Here is a 17943-nt window from a genome sequence, read left to right as displayed (position 1 = left end):
TTTTTTAAACTCACTTAGTCCTTACAATAACCCAGGAAGGAATTACTATTATCATTATTCAGATATAGAAACTGAAGTTAAGATTGTCCAGATTCTATGGCTTCAAATGACACAGGTGGGATATGAAAAAGCCCACCTGCAACTTAGATTAAGAAAATAAGCATTTTCTCCCATCTCTAGAAGATATAATTTTTCAACTGTATCAGAAAAAAAATTAGTTTATACAAAAAAAATTAGTTTATATAAATAAGAAAAACAGAAAAGTCAATTCTTGATATGTACCAAATCCAGATAGATATGACATAAAAACAATAATAAATCCCAATGTTTCCAATGTTTTAAGCTGATTCACCTGCTTTCTAGACCAGATAGAAACCTAAAAACCTAAAAAACCTTGTTAGAATTATGCCTTTATAATTCTTGGTGATCTATAGCAGCCACATGTAGGACTTATGCTTAAATAATTAGTTTCATCATGAACCAAAAAAACTGTAGAGGAATTATAGAAAAATCATTTGTTAACCTTAAAAAGTTTTCAAATAAAATTCAGTACAAATTACCATCATTTTACACAGGAAGTTCTAAAGGTAGAGTAAGGGACAAAGGGCTGAGAAAGAGGAGAAAGAAAGTCCCATTTTATTCCACATTTGGTGGTTCACTTCAATGCTTTTTCTTCCCACCAATAACTTGTTAGAAAATTATTGATAAAATTCCAAAGACCAAAATTTTCATTCTAATTATAAATAAAGCCAAGAGACAAGACAGCAAAAATGGCTAAAGAAAATACAAAATGAAACATAAGACATACCTGATATACATCATCAAGTTGAGGTTTTCCATAAAGGCTGGAGAGACTCTCTGCTCGCATGAGATACTCCGCTGTTCTTCTCTTCACAGCTTCTCGACGGGTAGGGCTTGACTCTCCTAAAAGGAGAAAACAAAGCCAGGACATGTGAAAAATAAGGGAATTCCTTTTATCCAAACTGTAGATTAACTTCTTTTTACCCAGTTCACTACTTGTTCACATTTCTAACTAAAAACAAGAGATATTCAAAATGGAACAGACATCAAAGTTTTTAGTATTAGCAAGGTCTAAATATTACCACCATAAATTTGATTTATCCAAATTTGGAAATTTTCTAATTTAAGTTTAGAAAGAGAACCCGATACCTTTTATTGGAGGTATCGATATACAAGAAATATAGTACAAAAAAGCTCTGGAGACAGAAGACTAGCCTTGCCCAGGCAGTATGCAAATGTCCAATTCAACAAATTGGGACTAAATGCAGTAGATGTGTAGTAAGAGCCACGACATGGATTTGATATGTTCTAAAAGTACCAACAAACTGGAGAATAAAATTATTTAAGGTAACCCTGAATTCACTCTGATTTCTGTAAGCTTCATGGTTTTTTCATTAACAACAAATTGTCACACGCCTTATAACTGAAAATAAGAATGTAATTAAAATGTATGTTAACCAACTGGAATTAAAATAAAAACTTTCTAAAAAGAGAAAAAAGAACTACTAATTGAAATCCTTGTAATATACAATTATATGAAAATGAAAAAGTCATTGACCCTGCCTGGCTCTGTTTCTCTAAACAAAGGGTATCCAAAGAACTCAAGACCTTGAAAAAGAGGTATTCCAACCCATGAAGGAAGTACTGGGCTCTCTCCTCTCTAGAATGGAATGATCCTAAGTTTTTATCCATTTTATATACCTCAGTGTGATACAACATTTCATTTGAAGAAAGGATTCCATGACTGAAAGTTAAAAAGTCTGAAAACCACTGTACTATATAATCTCTAAGGCTCCTTTCACAAATAATATTCTATACATTCATGACTCATTTTTTTCAAAGCACTTCATACATTTTTTAAATATTTTTTAAAAAATATTTTTATTTGTTTAAATAATTCACTCTATGTATTTTCTGAATGAAGTTAACCAAAAACTATCTATCATACAGTGGAAACTGACCTCGACTACATTCTGGAAACCATGGTTATCTAAACTCTGGCTCTGCCTCTCCCTAGTCATGTGACCTATGATAAATCATCTCAATTCTCTGACCCTCCTCCTTATTCTCTAAATATATACTTCAAATGACTGCAGAGATTAAAGGAGACTATACATAAAAGACACCACAACAAAGACAGCTGTATACAGGAAGCACTAAATTGTAAAGGTTTTCAGTCTTGGCTTCTCTCTAAACCAAATCCTACAAAATAACGTTTCCATGTTGCTGAAGTGAACTGAACTGAATTATAGTAAAGCAGGCATTTTTCCTCCAAAGACTACTAGAAGAAAAACTTGATTTCTGCCTAGAATAGCATCTTCTATTTCTTCTGGGGAAGGGCCCTTTCTTCTCGCCTTCATAGCCTTCCACCTCTCCCCTACCACTACCAGCCCTTAACAAGGTGGTGTGAAAGAAAACGGCATTCGTGTTTCAGATCTCTGTCCCTCTGCCCCTTCCCCAAGGGTGTAAGTCAAGGGTGAGTCCTCTGTCACAAGCTGGGCCAATGACAGAACCCCACCCTCTTGGCCACAGTTGGAGAAGGAAGGAATTGGCCCAACACAAACTGGGCCAATCAGTCCCTCTCCACTACTGATGCTGGAAATAAGGGGACTGGGAACTGCCAGCAGCCTTAGTTTCTGCCAATGAGCAAAGAACCAATCAGAGAAGCGCTTATGGGGGTGGGGGGGGAGAAGAATCCTGGTGTGACTGGGGTCCCAGATTCAGCAGAAGCTACATTCCTGCCATTCTTTGCCTACTATAGCTCAAATGTAGATTTTCTCACATGTGCTGAAGAATCCAGACTGAACAGAGAGCCCTCAAAGAAAAACAGCAACCAAATTGGGATTGCAATTTTGCTTTAAAAAAACAAAAAACAAAAACTTCCTTTCACAGGTTTTACATTACTATCCCATCTCTCTTCCCCTTTATAAGTAATTCAAAAATATAATAGTCTTGGGGACGAGCAGACTCTATCACTTCTTAACCATGGAACAGTCTACATTTATTAACTCTCCAACTACTCAAACTTCAATTAAAATTAAAATATCAATATGATTCCTGCCTCTGTCCTTAAAATTCACTGAATTTCTAAACCCAAGTTTTTATTTTTAAACATTGTATCTGTGAAAGTTACCTAAGTAACTAAAATATGTTGTGAAGGTAAAATGTGCCACACATAAATAAGAAACATTCATCATTTCTACACATTACTCATCCTTTAGTTTTGAGTTTACTGTTCTTGGACTCTTCTACTTCCATTATGATGAGTGGCTTCTCATTGCACATTCTACCTTTCATGCCCTAATTTAAATTCCCCGCTTAAATTTTTTTTTTTTAAGATTTTTATTTATTTGACAGACAAAGATCACAAGTATGCAGAGAGGCAGGCAGAGAGAGAGGGGGAAGCAAGCTCCCAACCAAGCAAAGAGCCAGGTGCCCTATGCGGGGCTCGATCCCAGGACTCTGGGATCATGACCTGAGCAGAAGGCAGAGGCTTCAACCCACTGAGCCACCCAGGCGCCCCCCCCACCACTAAAATTTCTGATTCAGCATAGGCTAAACTGCAACAGAAACTATGGCAATTTCATTTTTTTTTAACTTCAGTGTGATTATAAGCTTTAACACAACTTCAAAATTTGCTTTATTCAAAAAAATTAATGTGTCTCCCAAAATAATTTGAAATTCAAAACTGCCAAGACTATGGAGCACCTAATTCAAGCTAGAGTTAAAACCACAGTTTGTAATCAAATCATTGTTTTTTAAACTTTTGGTATCTCTGCTGCTTTCTAGGCAGTCTCCATAGTAACAGAGAAACAAGAACCGGAAGCCAGCAGTTGAAATGGACTCCTGCTGCTGACAGTGGTTCTGCTTCCATGGAAACAACAATGAAGTGATGGAATACTGGGAGGCTTTTTAAACAGAACCTTAAATATACATACATGACGCCTTCCCTACCAGCCCCTTAAAAGTAGGTCACAACCACTGCTGATCAATTGTAGGGGCCAAGGATGAAAATCACCTCTTGGAGATTTCTACTGTTGGACACTTACTGAGGTTTGTGAGGTCGTAGGAAGAAAAGATTAATCTATGGATTTCCAGTTTAATTTCAACTGATCAAATTATTGAAAAATATGATTTTAAACAGATATTAACTGATTAAAAATTTTCCATTGGCTCTTAGCCTTACTTTCTCAATATTCACGTTAAAACACACACACTCAGCTGATAATGATTATTTTTCAAGGAAAACTAGGTTATCTGGAATTCCACTTTTAATCCCATATTGGGTGATGTAGCCCAATTATATCAGTATTATATGCAGGGAGACACTTAATAAATGCTTTTTAAAATGGATACATAGTTTACATTCCATCTAAATATAAACCAGTACCTTCTTTAAGTTTCTCTACCTGTCTGTTCCTAACTTGGATACAGTAAGAATTTCCACTGGGCTCTGGCATTCAAAAGAAAAATCCTACTCCCATTATTTACTAACCTTTAGGTCAAAAAATTCCACTGTACCAGAAAAAAAGTGTCTTACGTATATTGTGTCAACCTTATCAATTTCTGATCAGGAGAGAGGATGGATATAGGTGATTACAGAGTATGGTCTGTGAAAGAATAGGGTGAAACTGAATGGATATGAGGATAAAGTCCAAAGTTGCCCCTGAAATTTTTAGAAACACTGCACTGTCTATCCTGAGTGTCTCAGAGCAACAACTCCAACTTAAGTTACTAAGTTTCCTAGAAGGCACAGTCTATAGATAATAGAATCATGGAATTCTAATTTATTCAAAAAGCCATCACCACTCGGCCTCCTTCATTATATTAAGTCCTGTTTATATGAGATATTACCTTCCTTATTCAACGAAGGAACTTAAGGCTCAGGGATATGGAATGTCTTTCTCAGCTGAGAAGTTAATATAAGAAACTAAACTGAAACCAGGTCTTATGATACCATGCTTCCAGTGACTGAATTTGAAGTGGATTACACTACTGTTACTAAGCAGAACAAGAAAAATGCAGAGCATGGGACAAATATGAGTATGGGAACAAAGATGAAGAGAAAATAAGCATAAGAGTTGAGACGGAGTCTATCAGACAAAATACCAGAGTACAGTTGGACAGAAGAGATTGAAGATGACAGACAAGGACACAGGAAAATTAAAGTTATAAAGAGGTATAAATTTCACACCATGTGAAAGAGAACAGGCCTTTCTGAGAAAAGTGGTCTCTCAAAACATCCTTGTTACCCAAGGATTTCTTTGGAAAACACAGGCCTTTTATCATTTACCCATAAAAAAACCCAAAAAGGCATTTTTATTCACAGAACTAGTGAGAATCAGTTTCACAAACTGTAATAAAAAGTAGTCCTTCCAATTCTGTTATTCTGCCCTTAGCCATCAAAAAGAATATAGCTAATGCCACATCCTTGGTTCAACAGAAGAAAAGCAATGCTGAAGGAAAAACCAACAGTTAGACTACTTAAAAGACATTATGTTTACATCTATATTTTATGGAAAATTTTAAGGGATTTTTATTAGTATTTTGAATATACCTGATTTTTGCTACATGCACAGAATTTAATCCCCACATAACACTCCACTTAGGCACATTTTATATTCTTACCTCTGCCTCTCTACTCCAACAACTCTCCAATAGCCCCTCTGCCACTGTATTCTTGGTCAAACATGCCAGGTTTTTAACTCAGATTTATCACATTAGAAAGAACATTCAAGTCAACGAGGGTTTGAGGGAATGAGTTTTTGTTTATCGGTGCTTCCTTTTTTTTTTTTTAAACAACTTTAGTAACAAAAAAAATACGCCTGTTTGAGATGGCCTTGGTGGTTACAGTTGTTTTTTCTCAGTGCTGATTTATTATAGTTAATGGGTTTTTTGTTCTTTTCAGGTATAGTCTACCATTTCTGACTTACGCTAAGTGTTCTGACAACAAAAGGCAACCTTGAGAAAAACAGTAATTCGTGGTTCTACGGGTCTACCACAACTGGGGCCATCAGCCTCTCCACAGAGAACAAAACTCAGTCAGTCAAGGAATCTGCTTCCCATTTGTCTTTAACCAAATCCATATTAATGTCTTTTTAAAACCCAAGTGTTATGTGACCCCTAGAAGTTCAAAAAGTCACCAAAGAATAGTAAAAGCAAAAATCATAGTAATATTCATGCCCAGGCACTGCCTCAATTACGACTGCCTTCAATGCTGTTTAGCAGTTTTCCTATCAGTTAATACTGAATGAAAACATATCATTAAATCAGAGTGTTAAATGCCTACAGAGACAGTCTTCTCTTAGACTTAGCTTTTTTCCTGCTCCCTAACCCATTTTTTGTTTTGCAATTTTAAAGGAGAGTATCCAAAACATTAACTATTCAATCCTTTCATTAGAACATTGCCTGGCCAGTCTCTTTGTGACAATAAACTCTTGTCCAGATAGACAGATACACGCACAGATAAATAATCAATCCCCTATGTGTTCCTTATACTGTAATCAATGGCTTCCAAAAGATAAAAAGTTTAAAAAGAACTAGAGTATATCAAAGGAAAAAGGAATGCAGAATTAAAACCCAAGAGCTAAAATTTTGCTGAGATGGAAATATGGAGAAGAAACTCCACATAAACTAAGAATTTTTTTATCTGCTATACTAGTAAATATGAAAAGTTCCCCAAGCCCCACAAAGGCTTTTGCTCATTTCTTTTACTGGCTATAAGAGACATCTTAGAAGTAACAAATCCATGGAAGCCTCTAAAGTCCAACAACTGCTTTCTTGATGTCATGATATTGGATCACATATTTTCCTTTGAGATGATGTAAAGTGATCAACGGAATTACTGATTATAAGCAGTTAATTCTTCTGAATCCTAAAGGTTTCACAGACTCCTTTAATGCATGCCCACCCTAAAAAATTAAACCGACTTAGTGTATACCAGAATTAGAACAGACTCCATTCCATCTCCAGATTTATTTAACATGAGGATAAGTATCTCCACATTTAAACAATTCAAAGAATGTGTCAAGCAATATACCCACAGTAAATCACCTTTGAAGCCTGTATCAGGATAACAAAGAAAATCCTCCCCAGGAACTAAGTAAGCTAGCAGGGTGAAAAAGTTCTCCACAACCACATATTCCTGCTCCTTCTTTCATCTTCAGAAAGAAAGATGCCTATCAGTTACTGAGCATCTATTACGTTCCAGACACAGCTATTTCAATGTTTACAGTCATTTCAGTGTTGTCACAGAAACATCACATAAAGACATTCCATAAAATTTTGTTTAATAAATGAATAGAAAAACAAATGAATGATTTTGCACCGATACTACACGGTCTGATAACAATACCTTCAGGCCTAGAGATGATCCAGTTACCTCTTCCTATAACTTAGTGCCTTTCTTGAACTTGATAGTTCAAATAAATGCATTTCAGAAAATGTCTACTGTCTTTATCTCCTGTGTAGGTGAAATCGTAAGAGAGGAATATGGAGGAACACAGCATAGAAGTGGTATGGCAAGACTAAAAGGACAATCTATATTTTTATTTAGTTTTATGAAAAACTGTCATGACAGCATCGAAGAAGGAAACACAAGCATAGATAGTCTACTCAATTGCAAACCACTGAGTAAAACAGAATGAAGTCTATGAACTTTTTACTGTTTGACAATTACAATTTGGGAAAATCTTTTTTCTTAATAGTTTCTAAGACTACATGATGCCTGTACAAATGAAATAAACCAATGAAATAAAATGTTATTCTTCTAATGAAATGCACCTTGAGACCACTAATGACAACACAGTAAGCTTATGAGAAAAAAAAAAGAGATTAAAGTTTTCAATACTTCCTAAAAGAGAATAAACTCAACTTCTATGTAATTTACACAAGACTCGATGATTAATTATTAAGACTGATTCACGGTGTAACTTATATAAAACTATGTTTACGATGTAAAACTCTGTAACTCGAGTAATTATGAAATAATGACTACTCCACAAAGTGCCTAATACCTGCTGGTATTGAAGTAGCAGTGGTTTTCCATTTAGGGTAGTTCACTTGAAAATACTCACTTGATTTGGTTTGGTTCACGTGAAAATACTCACAATATCTATATTTCCTCTGAGCAGAATTAAGGTTTTTTCCCAGTAATCACAAGAACTGAATCAACTCTCAATTTAATGCTTTTAAACTGTGTTGCTAAAGATATACAAAATGTGGGAATATTGATGACCGAGACCATCTAGTAAAAAACCCTTCGAGAATCCTCATCTCTCTCCCTCTCCGCTTTTGCAATAGAGCAGCTGTGCCGCACACAAATTCACATGAATGAAAATATTTAGACGAGAAACCACCCACTTAGTTTATTTTCCATACGACTTTCCTGTAATTATTTTGTAAACTGTTCACACAACAATACATAAAAACATCTGCAAAAACAGGTAATTAATGTGTCAAGCCAAACTAATGCATTTTTTATGGTGTCCATGCTTCGTCAACTGTAATTATAACTCTTTTTTAAGCAAATGATGATGTGTTTGTTGCAATGTGCAAGTGGTTATTTTAGATGCTCTGTTTACTGTTCATACAATCTGAATATAAAACTCCACAGCTACTTTACCCTACATCAGTGTTTTACCTAGCTTTTTTTTTTTTTTGCAGAAGCAGGAATGCAGATCTCTTTTCCAAGCTATAATTTCCAGTAAACATTTTTGTCATTAAAACAAGAAACTCTCAACATAAAAGTTGACACCAAAATAACCAACAATTCAAGAAACATCTAACAGAAAACGATTCACCCAGACCTTCTTCCTGCAGTTGTAAACCTATGGGAAATACAGCACTTTAAGCCCATGAGCTGCAGAATACCAAGCCTCCTGAACATAAGCAGTGTAGAAAGCTCGTTATTGGGCTGTAATGTATAATATCTATTCTTTCTAGACCCACTAGACACGTATCTTTGACATGAAACCAAAAAAATGAAGGACCAAATCCTGCTCAAAATACATTGTTTCATATTCATACGCTTTGGTTCTAACTACTGAAAAAGGTCATCATCATTATTATTAGTAGTATGCACTAACTAATACTGCATACCAATAATCATCCTCAAATGGACATTCCTGAAGGCCCAAGGTTTCTGGTCTCCAAAGCTAATAAAATCTAAAAAAAAGGAAGCAGCACAGCCCTTTAATATTTTTATAAGGTCCTTCCTCTTCTTAAAAAAGGCAATTTTTAAAACATCTATAATGATTATCCACAGTACTGAGAAACCCTGAATAAAAAATTCTTTTTTTTTTTAAAGATTTTATTTACTTGTCAGAGAGAGGGAGAGAGAGCGAACACAGGCAGACAGAATGGCAGGCAGAGGCAGAGGGAGAAGCAGACTCCCCGCCGAGCAAGGAGCCCGATGTGGGACTCGACTCCAGGATGCTGGGATCATGACCTGAGCCGAAGGCAGCTGCTTAACCAACTGAGCTACCCAGGCGTCCCTGAATAAAGAATTCTTAAGAAACAATGTTTTCTATTTGTTTTCACAACAAATTTTTTTAGAAATAGTGTAGAATTAACCCTTCTTCATCCAAACTTATGTAACTCCTCATTTTGATACAAATATTTCTAAACTGAGCTATTCTGTTCTCCCCTTGAATCACTTGAATTACTTGAATTACTGTGATCAGCTAAAAGTGCCTGCCTATCCCCACCTTATTCCCAACAAGAACATGAGCAAAGTATTACAACAAATCAAATAAGAGTTTCCCAAGTTTCTGCCAGCTGCAAAAACAAGTAATTAATGTGTCAAGCCAAATTTTAGGTCAAATGCTTATTTTGCAGATTTGGGGTTGAGTCCGATCAAAACAGAAGAGAGCTCCCGCTCCAAGGATGCTAGAATAAGAAAGACATGACTAAGACTAAGTAAGGGAATAGGACAGAAACTTATTTATTCAACCAAACTCAGGGTCAGACAACCAAGAAGTCTCAACACTGAGTTCCACTACTTACACTGATTACTACAAATATATTAATTGTAATAATAAATACAATTAATGTGGGGTGCCTGGGTGGCTCAGTAAGAGGAGCACCCAACTCTTGGTTTCGGCCAGGGACATGATCTTGCAGTCACAGGATGAAGACCCACACTGGGTTCCACCCTTGGCAGAGTCTGCTTCAGATCCTCTCTCCCCCTTCCTCTCCCTTTGCCCCTCCCCCAAAACAGGTGCTTCCTCTCTAAAATAAATAAATAAGTAAAATATTTTTTAAAAATACCATTAATGCCATTTCAAATGGCTGAATTCAACACGTCAAACCTTTGGGACACATATGCTAATGTCTGTGCAGAGTACTGATAAACCAGATAGAAGACATTAAAATCTATCCAGTATTTTCAAGAGCTACCTTCACATATCCTGGCTGTTTACTACATACACTTTGGGATTCAACTTCTTTATCACCTTCTGCAAAGCCTTTTCCTATAAGACTTCTCCTTCTCCCTAGTCAAATGCCCATTTATACGTATTTATAGAATCATTCTCATTCAAAATATTTATAGAGAATTCCTATGTAAAAGGCACTGTGCTAGAAAATACAATGAATGAGAAAACACCTTGCCTTCAAGGATATTACATTAAAGAGATATTCATTCAATAAGTAACTGCACAAATAATTATTTCATTGTAAATATGAATAAGTACTTGAAGCAAAACAGTGTGAAATGACAGCAATGTTCAAGAAGTGTATTCTTGTGTGAACAGAGGTGAGAAAAGGTTCCCTTGAAGAAATACTGAAACTGAGACCTAATGAATGAGGAGGAAATTATCAGTTGAAAAAGTACATTAAATCACTCCAAAAGACCCCAGCTTATGTGAAAGTTCGAACATGGGAGGGATCATGGTGTCTTCCAAGAGATTTAAAAAAAAAAAAAAGGCCACTGGGCCTAAAAAAGAATTAAGTGAATAGGACTGATTCAATGTAAGTCGAGAAAAAAGCAGAAGCCAAATCATTCACAGCCTAATAGACCATAATATCTTTGGATTTTATCCTCAAAGCAATGAGTTTAATGCAAGAAAGTGACACAACGAGAGTCCATTTTCAAAAGGTCAGTTAGTAAGAAAGACAACAAATCGTCAAATATTTTTTAACAATAAAAACTAACAAAATCAAATAGAAATTCTGGAATTAAAAATTATCACAGCACACTGAACTGACAGAAAAAAAGAATCAGCAAATCTGAAGATAACACGAGTAAACATTATCCACTCTGAATAGAATTAAACAATAAAAAAGGGAGGGGGGGACCAGACTAAGACACTTGCTGATACCATTAAACACACCAATATATACATAATACAGTTCACGAAAGAGAAGGGGGGGGCAGAAAAAGGCAAAAAATACTTCCCAGATTGATCAACATTGATCTACATATCTGAGAAGATCATCAAATACCAAGCATACAACACCAAGAAGGATAAACTCAGAGATACACATCTAAACACATAATAACCAAACTATTAAAAGCCAAAACAGAAAAATCTTTAAAAAGGCAAAAGATAAACTCATTTCTTTTCCAAACTGATTTAAAGGGTAAGTCCATTTAAACAATAATTATAAGACTACAGTGTAGAGCTTATATAAAAATGTAACATATATACTATAACATTAGCAAAAGTATGTAAGAAGGGATGAGAGCTATACTGAGGTAAAGTTTTCTATGTATTACTAGAATTCGGGTAATTTTACTCTGAAGTGCAATATTTTATGTTAAAGTACTTTTATTATAATCTTCAGAAAAACCACTTGGAAAATTAAAAACAACTCACAAAATAGTTCTATAGATACAGTCTACCAAAAAAAAAAGAGAGAGAGACAGAGAGAGAATAAATGGTACTAGAAAAAAATACGTACTTGCCACACAAGAAGGCAGTAAAAAACAAAAAAGACAGGAGACATATAGAAAATAGCAAAATGGCAAGCATAAATCCAACCACATTATTAAGTATATTAAATATATACGGATTAAACATGCTAATCAAAAGGCAGAAATTATAAATAAGGCTAGATTTTTTTTTTTTTTTTTAAGATCCAAATGTGGGGACCTGGGTGGCTCAGTGGGTTAAAGCCTCTGCCTTCGGCTCAGGTCATGATCCCAGGGTCCTGGGATCGAGTCCCGCATGGAGCCCTGCATTGGGCTCTCTGCTCAGCGGGGAGCCTGCTTCCTCCTCTCTCTCTGCCTGCCTCTCCACCTACTTGTGATCTCTGTCTGTCAAATAAATAAATAAATCTTTTTAAAAAAGAGAGAAAGAAAAACAAATGTTACTAGGGACAAAAACTAACACTTTATAATGTTAAAAGTTAAATTAATCAGAAAGATATAACTGTTATAAACATGCATGCATCTAATAAGAGTCCAAAACAGATGAAGTATAAATGGACAGAAAAGAATTTCAAGCTGACTGAAAATGTAAACAACTTAATTAAAATTTCTGAGATGTAGCAAAAGCACTACTTAGAAGGACTTTATAGCGTTAAAGACCTATGTTGAAAAGATCTCAAATCAATAACCTAAGCTTCCACCCCTTAAGATGAAACCAAACAATGAAGAGCAAACTACACAAAAAGAATACAGAGGAAGAAGCAAAAACCAATTAAATAGAAAATTAAAAAAGAGAAAAAAATGAAATCAGAAGTTGGTTCTTTGAAAAGATGAAATTGATATTTATCTAGACCAACTAAAAAAAAAAAAAACCCAGAGACACCACAATCAAAATAATGAACATATCCATTACTCTCAATTAACAATTCTTTTTTTTTAACATTTTATTTATTTACTTGAGAAAGAGCATGAGAAGGGGAAGAGTCAGAGGGAGAAGCAGACTCCCCACTAAGTAGGGAGCCCAATGTAGAACCTGATCCCGGGACCCTAGGATCATGACCTGAGCCGAAGGCAGACATTTAACCAACTAAGCCACCCAGGTACCCTCTTTTTTTTTTTTTTTTTTTTTTTTAAAGATTTATTTATTTATTTATTTATTTATTTAACAGAGAGAAATCACAAGTAGATGGAGAGGCAGGCAGAGAGAGAGAGGGAAGCAGGCTCCCTGCTGAGCAGAGCCGGATGTGGGACTCGATCCCAGGACCCTGAGATCATGACCTGAGCCGAAGGCAGAGGCTTAACCCACTGAGCCACCCAGGCGCCCCCAGGCACCCTCTTTTATTTATTTATTTATTTATTTATTTATTTATTTATTTATTTATTTATTTATTTATTTTAAAGTAGGCTCCACACCCAGTGTGGAGCTTGTACTCACAGCCCCAAGATCAAGAGTCACATGCTCTACCAACTCATTCAGTAGGGACCCACAGTTAACAATTCTTTATTTTGCCTTCATTTTTGAAATATATCTTCACTGGGTACAGAATTCACTTGACAAACTTTCTCTCTACATATGTTAAAGGCGTTAATCAAGTCGTCTTCTTTGCATCGTTTCTGACAAGAAATCTGACATCATTCTCATCTTTGTTCTTCTGTGTCTGTCTGCTTTTAATTTTAAGATTTTCTCTTTAACACTGGTTTTGAGATTTTCATGTCCCTTATGCCTGGAGTTTGTTGAGTTTCTTGGTCCTGTAGAATATCTGCATCAAATCTAAAAAGCTTTCAGGCATTATTCACTCAAATAATATTCAGTCCCCCTCTTCCTTTCCCTCTTCAGGGCACCCAATTACATGGAGAAAAACTGTTCTATAGCTTACTGATGTTATATTAATTTTTGCTTGATTTTTTTCATCTCTGTTTCATTTTGGATAGTATCTATTGCTATGTACTTCACTTCTTTAATCCTTTCTTCTGCAATATCTAATCTGCCATTATTTTTCATTTCCCATACTGTAGCTTACATCTCCGAAGTTCAATTTAGGTCTTTTGTAAATCTTCCATTGCTCTACGTAACTCTACATAATGAATACATTTTCTATTAAGTTTTAATGCCCTCATCCTTTCATTTTAACATCTGTATCAATTCTGGGTGGGTTCTGAATGACAGATTTTTACTTCACTGCAGGTCATATTTTCCTGTTTCTTTGAATAAATGGTAATTTTTTATTAGCTGCCGGCCACTGTGGATTTTCCCTTATTAGACAGTAGATATCTTCTTAATCCTCCAAATACTGGGCTTTGTGCTGGAATGCAGTTATGATTCTTGGAAGCAGCTTGATCCTTTTGGGTCTTGTTTCTGAGATCTGTTAGGATGGGTCTGGAGCAAACTATTATTCCACAGTAATGGTGTAAGATTCTTGAATATTCTACCCAGTGCCCCATGAGAAAGGTTTTCAAGACCACGTGTTAAGAACAGACACTATTCCTAGCCCTGTGTGAGGACCAAGAATGTTTCCCCTAATCCTTTCAGTGGGTCTTTCTCTCACCTTGCATAGTTTCTCCACAGCCATGCACTAATCACTCCTCCACTCTCTACACAGCCATCTCCTCTTTAGATAGAGCACTAGACATTTGGCAATGATCCTGCAAGCTCTAACTGCAGGATTATTGGTCTTGCCGGATTCAACACCATTTCTTCAACCTGGAGGTTTTGCCACAATTCATCTGCCTGCCTTCTTCCTGAACCACAACCTGGGAACTCAAGACAGGAAGCTGGGCAATCTTAAAACTCACCTTTTCTTTTCTCAAAAACCACTGTCCTTCACTGTATAACATCCTGTGTCTTGAAAACCACTGGTACATAAACTTTGTCTGTTTTCTTAGTTTCTTCAGGAAAGAGGGTAAATACAGTCCCTGTGGCCTGTCTTAGCCAACCATGGAAATCCTAGGGTTTTTTGTTTTTTTGTTTATTTTGTTTTTATCCCCTTCACCTATTTCACTCACCCCCCCAACTCACCCTCCCCTCTGTTAACCATTTGTTTGGTCACTATACTAAGAGCCTGTGTTTTGGTTTGTCTCTTTTTTTTCCTTTGTTCATTTGTTTTAGTTCTTAAATTCCACTTATGAGTAAGTGGAAGTCCTAGTTTTAATGTGGCTACTGGAAATTTTTTAATTACATATGATGTCACATTATATTTCTACAACACAGTGTTATTTTACACAGTCATTAGAATTATATAATGCTGAAATCCTCTAAGAATGTAGGGTAAGGAGGCTAAAAAGGCTGACAACCAAGTCTCAATAAACTTCAACATTTAAAGGTCAAGTGGAGGGGCACATGAGTGGCTCAGTGGGTTAAAGCCTCTGCCTTCCGCTCAGGTCATGGTCCCAGGTTCCTGGGATCGAGCCCCATGTCGGGCTCTCTGCTCAGCGGGGAGCCTGCTTCCCTTCCTCTGTCTCTGCCTGCCTCTCTGCCTACTTGTGATCTCTGTCTAATAAATAAATAGAATCTTTAAAAAAAATTTTTTTTAAAAATAAAGGTTAAGTGGAGAAGAAGGAGCTGGCAAAGTAGACTTAAAAAGGTTAACCTAAGAATTAGAAAACTAAGAAAAGCACAGTGTCATTGGAATAACAGACAATTTAGGAAAGCAAAGGTTGTATGAAATAGTTACTGAAAATTTTGTGTGTATATATATATATATATATATATGTAAGTTAACAAAAGAATATTAAGAATAAGAAACATGTTTATAGCAGCAACGTCCATAACAGCCAAACTATGGAAAGAACCTAGATGTCCATCAACAGATGAAAGGATAAATAAGGTATGATACACACACACACATGCACACACACACAGGAATACAATGCAGCCATCAAAAAACCCCCAAATTTTGCCATTTGCAATGACGTGGATGGAACTAGAGGGTATTATGCTAAGTGGAACAAATCAATCAGAGAAAGACAATTATCATATGATCTCTCTGATATGAGGAATTTGAGAGCAGAGCAGGGGGGTCATGAAGGGTAGGGAGGGAAAAAATGAAACTAGATGGGGCTGGGAGGGAGACAAACCATAAGAGACTCTTAATCTCAGGAAACAAACTGAAGGTTGCTGGGAGGTGTGGGGGGGAGGGATGGGGTGGCTGGAGGATGGACAGTGGGGAGGGTATGTGCTATGGTGAGTGCTGTGAATTGTGTAAGACTGATGACTCACAGACCTGCATCCTTGAAGCAAGTAATACATTATAAGTTAATGAAAAGAAGAAACATTATTGAGAATCCAGTTAAGATTAATAACAATGAATCCATTTTAGTTTCCAATCTGTCCAGAGTGTGTGGTTTCTTCCAATAGCACTCAGTTGCCCAGTTGTCTGCCTCTGTCAGCCAGAAATAATGGAAACATGGATACTCCAAAACAAATTAGATAAATTAATCCAGGCCTGGAGTTTTGCCAGGTAAATGTGATAAAAGATCAGAAGGGGGATTAAGGTATCTGCCAAAAGACTTTGTGAAATGATGGATCATGAAAACTAAGATAAACAGAGAAATGGAAGACAGCTGAGAGATGCTAAAGAGAAAAATGGAGGAAAGTACAAAATAATGGCACTTTTATATTGTTTATTTACCACTCGTTCCCCCCTCAATAACTTGTAAGTGTTTACTGATTTTAGTGAGTCATCCATTAGAGTTTTACTGAATAGAACAAAATTGACCTGACTTTCTAGACCACACAGTGCAAATTCTACTGGATCACTTTATTTAAAAGGATTATTACCATGTACTGATGTTACATCTATGCCTCTTATTATTTATTCCTTCTAATCTTGCTTCTTGTTGCTTGGGCAAAGATGGGCCTTTCATTAATAGTACAAGTCAAAGCACTGTCCCCTATCCCCGCAAATAACAAACCAATCAACTACAACAAAAAATTCAATTTGGAGTTCTTTTCTCTAATCTCTGCTTTTATTTGTCCTGAGTACTCAACTCTGTTCTTTACTGCCCTTTCGTGTACTTTTCTTTTGTAGGGGAATGAGTTATCACTGATCTGGAATCAAGGTAAGTTCTTTTACAACACAATTTGACTGTATTTGTGAGCTTTTCACTCACCAATAAAATAGATATGTTTTCATTAATCAGAATAATTTAATAGTATCTTATATGGATTAAAAATCAATTTAATCAAGGGTAGTTATGACTCTTCAGTAATACAGAATAACTATTCTGTAATGATTGGCTACTAGCCCAAAAAAGACAGAGACTACTATAAGATAATATCCTATAAACAGAAGACAGCCATGTAATACAAAGTATCATGAAGTCCTCAATTAATTTTTTGAATGTAGCAAGTATTCCCATTTCAAGGTGCATTTAAAATGATTGCATTTAATCAGCAGGGTGGCTTGGCTGTAAAGAAAACCTCAACAAATTTAAAAAAACTGAAATCATTCAGAATTATTTGAACACCATGGAATTAAGCTATAAATCAGCAACAAGAAGATAACTAGAAAAATCTCAGCTGCTGGGAAATTAAGTAGTATGTTTATGATGCTTAGAAATATATTACTTAGAAGTAATTGACATGTACAGTAGATAGACTAAAGAACCCCTAAAAAAGGCTATGTCCTAAACCCAGGAACCTGTAAATAAATTACCTAACTTGGCTAAAGTGACTTTACAAATGTGATTAAGGTTAAGAATCTTGAGACACGGCGATTACGCTGGATTATCAGTGTAGGCCCAACCAAATCATGTCGGTCCTTAAAATCAAGTAAACTTTCCTTGCTCAGAATCAGGGTGAGATGAAATTAGGCAAGAATGATCAAAGGGATTTAACACTGGTGATTTACAAGATGAAGGCAGGCATGCAGGCAGGCTCTAGAAGCTGGAAAAAACAAGGAAACAGATTTTCCCCTGAAGTCTCTGGAAAGGAATACAGTCCTGCCCATACCTGTCCAGTGAGATTCAGGTCAGATTCCTACCCCACAAAAGTTTGTAGAAAATAATAAACTGTTGTACAAAATAATAAATTTGTGTTGCAAATTTATGGT

The 17943-nt window shown here is 35.9% G+C and overlaps 1 protein-coding gene across 4 annotated transcripts in view; it reads right to left on the bottom strand.

Moving 5' to 3' along the window:
• Window positions 1-17943, bottom strand: part of RPS6KC1 (ribosomal protein S6 kinase C1) — a 230080-nt gene that overhangs the window by 140879 nt on the left and 71258 nt on the right. For all 4 annotated transcript variants that reach the window (XM_044267182.1, XM_044267183.1, XM_044267184.1 and 1 more), the window contains exon 7: window positions 809-924. In XM_044267182.1, the coding sequence (XP_044123117.1) occupies window positions 809-924 (116 nt within the window). The remainder of the gene's footprint in view (window positions 1-808; window positions 925-17943) is intronic.

This window comes from Neovison vison, chromosome 10 (genome assembly GCF_020171115.1).
Source record: "Neovison vison isolate M4711 chromosome 10, ASM_NN_V1, whole genome shotgun sequence".
Taxonomy (NCBI): Eukaryota; Metazoa; Chordata; class Mammalia; order Carnivora; family Mustelidae; genus Neogale; species Neogale vison.
This window is presented reverse-complemented; position numbering and strand designations above follow the sequence as displayed.